Source organism: Diaphorina citri, unplaced genomic scaffold, assembly GCF_000475195.1.
Source record: "Diaphorina citri unplaced genomic scaffold, Diaci psyllid genome assembly version 1.1 scaffold720, whole genome shotgun sequence".
NCBI lineage: Eukaryota > Metazoa > Arthropoda > Insecta > Hemiptera > Psyllidae > Diaphorina > Diaphorina citri.
The window spans coordinates 88,921-97,876 of NW_007378153.1; the positions used below are offsets into that span (position 1 = coordinate 88,921).

The 8,956-nt window shown below is 37.7% G+C and overlaps 1 protein-coding gene across 1 annotated transcript; it reads left to right on the forward strand.

The window, feature by feature from the left end:
• Positions 1-628: 628 nt before the first annotated feature.
• LOC113468383 lies at positions 629-1,258 on the forward strand. Its single transcript, XM_026825238.1, has 2 exons — positions 629-692; positions 933-1,258. The coding sequence occupies exons 1-2, from the start codon at positions 629-631 to the stop codon at positions 1,256-1,258; spliced, it is 390 nt and encodes a 129-aa protein (XP_026681039.1).
• The last annotated feature ends 7,698 nt before the right edge of the window (positions 1,259-8,956 follow it).

Consider the following 8,956-nt stretch of genomic DNA (forward strand, 5'->3'; position numbering starts at 1 on the left):
CATTATTTTAGTCTTCTAAATTTTATAATTCTAGTCTTCTAATTTTTTTGGATACCTTACATTTATCTTATTGTCAATGATAGAGAGAAAGCTCCTGAACCTTCTGAAATTCATAAACATGAAAGGTGCTCTGAAAGAAGGGCATAGGTCGGAATTTTGAAATTTCATTTTCGATATGTTTGTGATGGGTAGGGGATAGGTACGGCTGGGCGATAGGTACGCGGCTTAATGCGTCACTGTGTCCACCTACGAAAGAAAACTGCGTTGACTCACGCACTGTTCCTAACTTGGCCTGACGCACGGCCCTGTGCGTAGCTTCGATGATTTATTTTGACAAATAAGAAGTCCCAAATTCACCTGCAACTGTGTCAATAATGAGAACATATTGTTATTGTCACGAAATAGACGTCACATTCAAGAATCATAATTTGGATTGTTGTGGCGCTAACGTAAAGCTATTTGTAGCGCAATATCTAGTATTTAGTGTGACATCAAGTAAGCTGTATTTTCAATCATCCAATTTAAAATTTTAAATCAATTTGGGATACATTATTATTAGTTATATCTTCAGTTTTCATTTTAACTATTTATTTACAAACACCTACATTGATTTTATAGATCACAAATCATGGATAAACAAGTGTTAGTTTTGACCATCTGTCTAGTTGTAATCAGCATTGCATCCAATACAGGTGAGCCAAGTTTCCTTTCTTTCATCAATTTTAGCAATAAATATGGGGTACGTACGAGAACAGATTCTGTTGAAAATAATGATAATCAATAAGTTTTCGAATGATATCATAAATTAATAATGTGCTAATCGATCCATTGGAGTAGCAGCAATTTGACATTTTGCAAATCAATATTTCGATTTACACTGACTGACATTAAAATTAAGTGCAATACCTACATAATTATACTTCCGTTTTCAGTCAGCGAGTACTGCGGTATCAAAATGGTGAGTGATCAGCTCAAAGCTGTCGGTTATATTGCCAACAACAAATTCAGCACAAGTGGATCAGTATGTCCTGACAAATGTGGCGGAGCTCTGCTGACTGAGATCAACAAGAACTGTGGCGCCACCTTCCAGGCCAAGTGTATAGGCCAATGCCACGACAAGAGCAAGAAAGAGGCCTACGAGAGTTGCTGCTTGATATCGGGCCAGAACCATGAGGGAGAATACAACAGCTATTACTTCGCCAATGTTAAAGGCAGTCAGGACATCAGTTTTGTCAAATACACAGGAGCTATAGTTTAGACATTAGACTGATTAGAATTTGGTTAAGACAGGAAGAATGACGAAACATTTTGACGAAATGTTAACTATCCTAGATAGTACTGTAGATATCCTGCACCCAAACATTGCTTTTAATTTTAAATCCCTATATTTGTAAGTTGTAACTACATCTAGATAAAAGTAAATAGTACAAACTAAGATTAGTTCCTCCCATTGAATACCTAGTATTGAAGTAGTTTGGAGTAAACCTGTTTTACCTATATGTACCAAAAAGGAGCTGCATGGGTATAACCAATCTCAAGTTATTTTTTACCCAAAACTCGGTAACTTTTGTAGCTCAAAACTCATTCTAGAGTTTCTACATGCAATTATCGGGCTCTAGCTTGTGCATGAAAGTAATTCTTATGGCTGTTTTCTTTCATTCTTATTACTTTTTATGTGAACATTAAATATAAAATAATAAAGCCATAATGTTAAAGTTATTACAAGGTATTATGAGATACATAATACTAGTCCTATGTGTTAATAGTGTGTGTAGGAAAAGTTACAGGGTGTAACGCTGATGGATCTTTAGGTAAACTGAGCGTCCCTCCATGCCTCCATCAGTATAGGGATGTGTAGGTAAATAGTGAGCGAGTCAGTGAGTTATTAAAAAAGAACTACTCTTTTCCGTGGACTACTCAGTCAACTAGATACTTAGCTCCTAAATATGTGACTCACTCTTCAACTCCTATAACTCTAAGGAGTTGGGATTTGACTCCGTTACTGAGTAGTCCGGTGAAAAGGGTAGTTTCCATAACATTTGACTCTGCTTAACAATAAACGTATTTTTCTTTTGAAATCAGAACACTTCTAACTGTGAATTGTAATGAGTTATCCGTATTACGGACTGCTAAGGTCTTATCGTCCCGAAAGAGAAGAGAGGGAGGAGACAGGATAGGAGAAAGCCAGTTGTTCCGAGAAGTCGAGAACGAACTTTATGTTTTGAATAAAATATGTCCCAGGCGGGAATCGAAACAGCAACCTAGCGCTTTCATGACAGATGCACCCAAGCTAACTAGGCTGGTATTTTATGAGCTTATGATTCCACAAGAAAAACACGCTTAATATAGTGAGTGAGTCAGTGAGTTATTAAAAAAGAACTATTCTTTTCCGTGGACTACTCAGTCAACTAGATACTTAGCTCCTAAATATTTAACTCACTCTTCAACTCCTATAACTCTGAGGAATTGGGGTTTGACTCCGTTACTGAGTAGTCCGGTGAAAAGGGTCGTTACACTTGGCACAATACTACTTTTTGGACGGGTAGTTTCCATAACATTTGACTCTGCTTAACAATAAACGTATTTTTCTTTTGGAATCAGAACACTTCTAACTGTGAATTGTAATCTGGAGTTATCCGTATTACGGACTGCTAAGGTCTTATCGTCCCGAAAGAGAAGAGAGAAGGAAGAGGATAGGAGAAAGCCAGTTGTTCCGAGAAGTCGAGAACGAACTTTATGTTCTGAATAAAATATGTCCCAGGCGGGAATCGAACCAGCAACCTAGCGCTTTCATGACAGATGCACCCAAGCTAACTAGGCTGGTATTTTATGAGCTTATGATTCCACAAGAAAAACACGCTTCAACTTTCAAATTACCTCAAAATGAGTCACCCGGTATTGATATGATAGTTCATAATAAAACTAAAATTTATGCGATACAACTCGGAGTTATAACTTATTTATGTTTCGCCTCTCTACAGCCACACATAGATAGAAGACAAATTACAAGGTCGCACTGGGTAACGGACCTGCCTATAAATCCTCACTTCGACAGGAGTGCAAAAAAATAAACAAAGTAGGTAGTAGGGTATACTACTTGTTTGTAGGGAAATAGGCAATATACTGGATGTCAACTCTTCAAGAAAGGACTTTTTAGTCTCATTCTGGCAGCATAAACAGGGTACAATCTATTCTATACTATTTTATTCTATTAACGCTTATTTAGACCGTAAAAATGGTTGAGAAAAGGTGCAGTAAAAGAGGAAGGTGGGTGATGGGTACCTACCAGAGGACAAGTTTAGTTATTTGATGGTTTGATACCTATAGATCTATCTACCACATGCAAAAGGGCCTGCCAATGGCGTATATCCCACCTCTTAAGCCTCCACGTGTCGCCCCGAGGGCCCCAGGAATGTTCCTCTCTACATTTGAAAGCCCCTAGATGTAAAATAGACCAAAAATATGTCTATACTGGATGTCAACTCTTCAAGAAAGGACTTTTTAGTCTCATTCTGGCAGTATAAACAGGGTACAATCTATTGTATACTATTATATTTTATTAAAGCTTATTTAGACAGCAAATATGATTGAGAAAAGGTGCAGTAAAAGAAGAAGGTGGGTGTTGGGTACCTCTACCAGAGAAGAAGTTTAATTATTTGATGGTTTGATATCTATAGATTTATCTACCACATGCAAAAGGGCCTGCCCAGTGGCGTATATCCCACCTCCTAAGCCTCCACGTGTCGCCCCGAGGGCCCCAGGAATGTTCCTCTCTACATTTGAAAGCCCCTAGATGTAAAATAGACCAAAAATATGTGCCTATAATTGAAGTATCCAAATATTGTAAAATTTGATGAATTCAAAACCATCATCCTCTGAAAAAGAGACTCTGTGAGATTTTTGTTGAACCACCCTTTATGTTATTAAGTGTCTGTACGAAAAGAGCATAATAAGTATTACATAGCAATATAGCTATCTATGTACCTACCTATGTTTGTGACATTCCAGTGACTTTTATGGACACCCTAAATCAAATTTTGCTGTCCAAATTATTATTTTAAATTGCCGAATAGCAATATAAGTATTACATAGCAATATAGCTATCTATGTACCTATCTATGTTTGTGACATTCCAGTGACTTTTATGGACACCCTAAATCAAATTTTGCTGTCCAAATTATTATTTTAAATTGCCGAATAGCAAAACACCTAATGCAGCTTTGCAGAGAGAGAAAGAAAAAGAGAGAGAGCGAGAGAGAGAGAGAAAAAGAAAGAAAAAGAGAGAGAGAGAGAGAGTGAGAGCGGGAGGGAGAGAAAGAGGGAGATCATGAAATGGTGAAAATTGGTGGAGATGTCAGAATTACAAAGGTACTTAAATACGTGTACATGATGTAATTTCATGCATAGATGGAGAAACATTGGTAGGCACCTACCTAAGCACATACATACATACATTATAGATCCTCTGTGAGGCTGTGACTCCTAATGAAGGAGTTGTGGGTTCGATTTTTAGATTTTTGCTGTTTACCTGTGAACAAACAAAAAAATACATTTTTTTAGAGAGAGAGAGAGAGAAATGGTTTTAGAAGTACCTACGTGTAAGCACATTTAAATTTTAGGTAGTTAAGAAAACCAATTAGCTTCTCATCAAAACATGAGAAACAACTTTTTATAGTATATATAAAAAAAGAAGGGAAAACACAACAATAAACAAACAAGATATTGATTGTCTTCAAATACTTTTTTACGCGACCAAGTACCTTTTTTATGTCCATCCCAAAATAAGTATCTACCTAAAATATAAGCATTACGGGCGACTTTCAGTTTTGATTTATCGGTCACTTACAAACACCTACGACAAAATATCATCCCAAAAGGTCACCTGAAATTTGAGATAAGAAAACCAATTAGCTTCTCATCAAAACATGAGAAACAACTTTTTATAGTATATAATGTATATATAAAAAAAGAAGGGAAAACACAACAATAAACAAACAAGATATTGATTGTCTTCAAATACTTTTTTTACGCGACCAAGTGCCTTTTTTATGTCCATCCCAAAATAAGTATCTACCTAAAATATAGGCATTACGGGCGACTTTCAGTTTTGATTTATCGGTCACTTACAAACACCTACGACAAAATATCATCCCAAAAGGTCACCTGAAATTTGCAAACCTATTGAACACTACTTTGAAAGGTCAGTGATATCCTACTGAATATACTTTTACTCTTATTTGGATTTTTACTTTCTATTACTACAGTATAGCGGAGCTATACTAGTAATGAAAGTATTGCAATCGGTCCAAATTTTCAAAATCGAGGGAAAGAAAGAGGGAGATCATGAAATAGTGAAAATTGGTGGAGATGTCAGAATTACAAAGGTAGTTACATACGTGTACATGATGTAATTTCATGCATAGATGGAGAAACATTGGTAGGCACCTACCTAAGCACATACATATATAGTACTAGCTGAATTCCGTCGCTTCGCTCCGGAATCCCGCTAGTTCATCCCGAGGCATGGCCAAACTTGTGGAAAAGGCATGGCCGAACTTGTATTTATCAAACTAAAAACATAAACGAAACTCAAATATTAGGCGAGCGAGGAAAAGTTTTCTCTCCCGCAGTCTCTGCACTCTGTGTATTTCTTATGGGGAGATTTTAGCGATCAAAAATTGATCATATCTCAAGATCGGTTTAGATTTTCGCAAAATCCTTTCTTATTGCACACCCAGACCATAAAAGGAATATTCCTACCAAATTTAAGCTTTCTAGGTGTTGTGGTTCTCGAGATAGAACGATCAGTGTGTGAACTATGAAATGTGAATGAGTGAATGGATCTCGTTCTTATAATAGTCCTATTTGGACAGGATACACAAAATATATTCTAGTCTACATTTTGGAGAGGGCCTTACTTGGTTTCACACCGATCCCCCGTGGTGATATGATTGCACAAGCACACATTATTGGAAGCACATGTCCCGCCATTCTGACATGGGGGAGTACAGGTGAGTGTTGGACACTGCACTGAACTGGCGTTCGCTGAACTGCAGGATTCATTATTGCAGCTCTCTGAAGTACAGTTCACTGGAACAGAGGAAAATATTTAATTCCCGCCACCCATCAGACCGTCCGACAGACCACGGTCTGTCAGACCGCCGCGCGCCGGAATGTGTGTGGCAGAAAAAGCTTCAGGCCCAGATCTCTCAGACGGTCTGACAGACCTAGGTCTCCAGATTTTTCGGCCACACACGTTCCGGCTGTCTGGGAGACGCTTTTGAGTAGATACACATTATGTCAAAGGTACACATAGGTACTCAATAATATAGGTCTGTACTGTAAGTAAGTTCGAAAATAGAAAATGGGCTCTAATGTCACTCGATCACTCCTTTTTCGCTGTCAGCCTAGTTAGCTAAATAGATAAGGTTCTCGGAATGACTGGCGTTCTACTACTTCGCTTTCGGGGCAATAAGAATAACAAGACAAGACTAGATCTGAGATTCTGGTGTTAAGTGTGATGAGTTTATGACTCACATGTTTCACAGTTTGGTCCTGAAGTTCCCACAGGACAAGAGCAATGATTAGGTGAACTGCAGATACCTCCATGCTGACATGGAGGTTCACAAACGGCTGAAACAAAATTAAGAAATATGTATGTAGGAATGAGGCCAGCGAACCAAAGTTTCTAACTTTTTGATTAAAAATAAGGTTCGCCACAACTTAGTTCTACTCTTTACAATATACAATATTGAACCCTAGACTTTCGGTGTGTAAGCCTAGTATGAGACCCACTCGACCACGGAGGTTAGGTACTTAATTAGGATGTATTATTGCATCTTTTTTACATTTTTTTTTTTTTTTTTTTTTATTTTTTAATATCTTTCCATTCAAATAACAATTGCGTTGACATGGCACATCCACTAATTTTGTTCTCTTATTTGAATGAGAGAAGTGAGGTATAAGTTTTAACAAAGTTTAACTCCGCCTGTGACGGTCCTAAGCCTGTAGGTATCAAAAAGGAGGAAGGTTGTGAGTAGGGTTATCAACAGAACTCTAACTCTAACACGTACCTAAAACAATCATTCTGCATACAAAATTCGAATAGAATAGAGATAATCAACTGATTAACACTAATCGGAGCTTTAACAGTCCGTTAAATTCTATTGATAAACTGGGCCTAAATCTCATTTATACTGCTAAGATGAGACCTGAAACCTTAAAAGTCCCTTTATCCTTATGATTATCAAATAAATTTAGAAATCACATCTTTTTCACGCCAAAAAGGTATTTTCAAAGTTCAAAATTGCTTTTATTAACAAACTTGATAAACTGTCGAAAAATCTATCAATAACATCTCTAGTGGATAGGGTTGCCAACTTTTTTTTTCCGCATTTACGGGACAGATCGGAAAATGGGTTTAAAAAAAAACGGGATTTCCGTTTTTTTTTAACCCATTTTCCGATTTGTCATTTTATTTTTCCCAAAAATACGGGATGTCCCGGGAAATACGGGACGGTTGGCAACCCTACTAGTGGATCTGATTCAACTCTAGGGCATGGATTTTTGTTGCAGCTAATTAAAGCTAATCAAAATGAAGCTAAATGGCACTCGTCAAAAAAGGACTGACGATTTCTCTTCACACTCTACTATAGCTACTAGTTCAGAAATCTTGCTTATCATCTTCATAGAAACCATCAAAACCAGATTCACCGCATGAAATCAGAAGATCTGACAGATAGGTACCTACCTACCTGCTTAGTATAGACATATGTAGATATTGTATAAATGCTGATAACAGTATCATGTTACATAAGGTTAGGTAAATAAGTATATTCAGATGTATCGTCTTCAGATATACTGCAATTCCTTGTTGATAAAATAAATATTACGAGTGTCAGTGGATGTGTCACTTACCTATCCATTACCTAAGAAGGTAGCTGAAGTGATAATATTTCACCTGGTCAAAATGTTAGTCGTAGAGTTATAGTAGTCCTGACCCATGATCTCAGCAAATTGCCTGTTAAACAAGCTGTTGACGTCAGTCATGAGGCGAGTTAGATCAGTAGGATTCAGGTAGATCTTCTGAGAAAGAATTTGTGTTGTGGATTGTGTCTTGGTTAAAGGGCACAGGTTTTGTGGTAGAACCTGCTGACTGAGATCAACAAGAACTGTGGCGCCACCTTTCAGGCCAAGTGTATAGGCCAATGCCACGACAAGAGCAAGAAAGAGGCCTACGAGAGTTGCTGCTTGATATCGGGCCAGAACCATGAGGGAGAATACAACAGCTATTACTTCGCCAATGTTAAAGGCAGTCAGGACATCAGTTTTGTCAAATACACAGGAGCTATAGTTTAGACATTAGACTGATTAGAATTTGGTTAAGACAGGAAGACCAATAATGTAAGTTCCGCTTTCACATTATCCTTCAAGGATCATTCTGTTACATCAATGCCTATCCCTGAATGGAATAGTTTCGTGAGAAAACTTCCGCGCCGGACGGGATTTGAACCTAGTGTCTCTGGGTTTTGCCTAGTAAGCTGGGCCATTAAGTAAATTGTTTGTTCATATAACAGGATGTAAACCCCGTGAGTACCTATGTATGTAGGTGAGCAAAGGGTAAGTACTATAGGTACTCGTATACCCTAATATATACATGGTACATGGGGGCCTGCCTATATATATCTTATTCATGAGCTGATATTTTATTAGCTCTAAAGAGTCAAAGAAAATACTTTGGAAGAAAAAAATCCAAGAGGTTTTGTATCTTCAAGATGACATCGGTTTAGAGCCCTGGGGCACCACACCTGAAAAATGCAACGCCAGACATCAAGTTTTCAGTATTTTACCCCGGGCTGTGGCGAGAAATAATAAGCCCACGTTCTTAAAATAAAACCTTGAAGGGCAACTAATAATTTTTCTATCTTTGTCCTCAGAGGCTAGTCTCTTCTTGTCC

Excerpts from the sequence above, each read along its gene's own strand:
- LOC113468383 (XM_026825238.1), top strand. The coding sequence starts at position 629 with ATGGATAAACAAGTGTTAGTTTTGACCATCTGTCTAGTTGTAATCAGC. Across the intron at positions 693-932 it reads CAGCATTGCATCCAATACAG|TCAGCGAGTACTGCGGTATC; the intron begins GTGAGCCAAGTT and ends TTCCGTTTTCAG.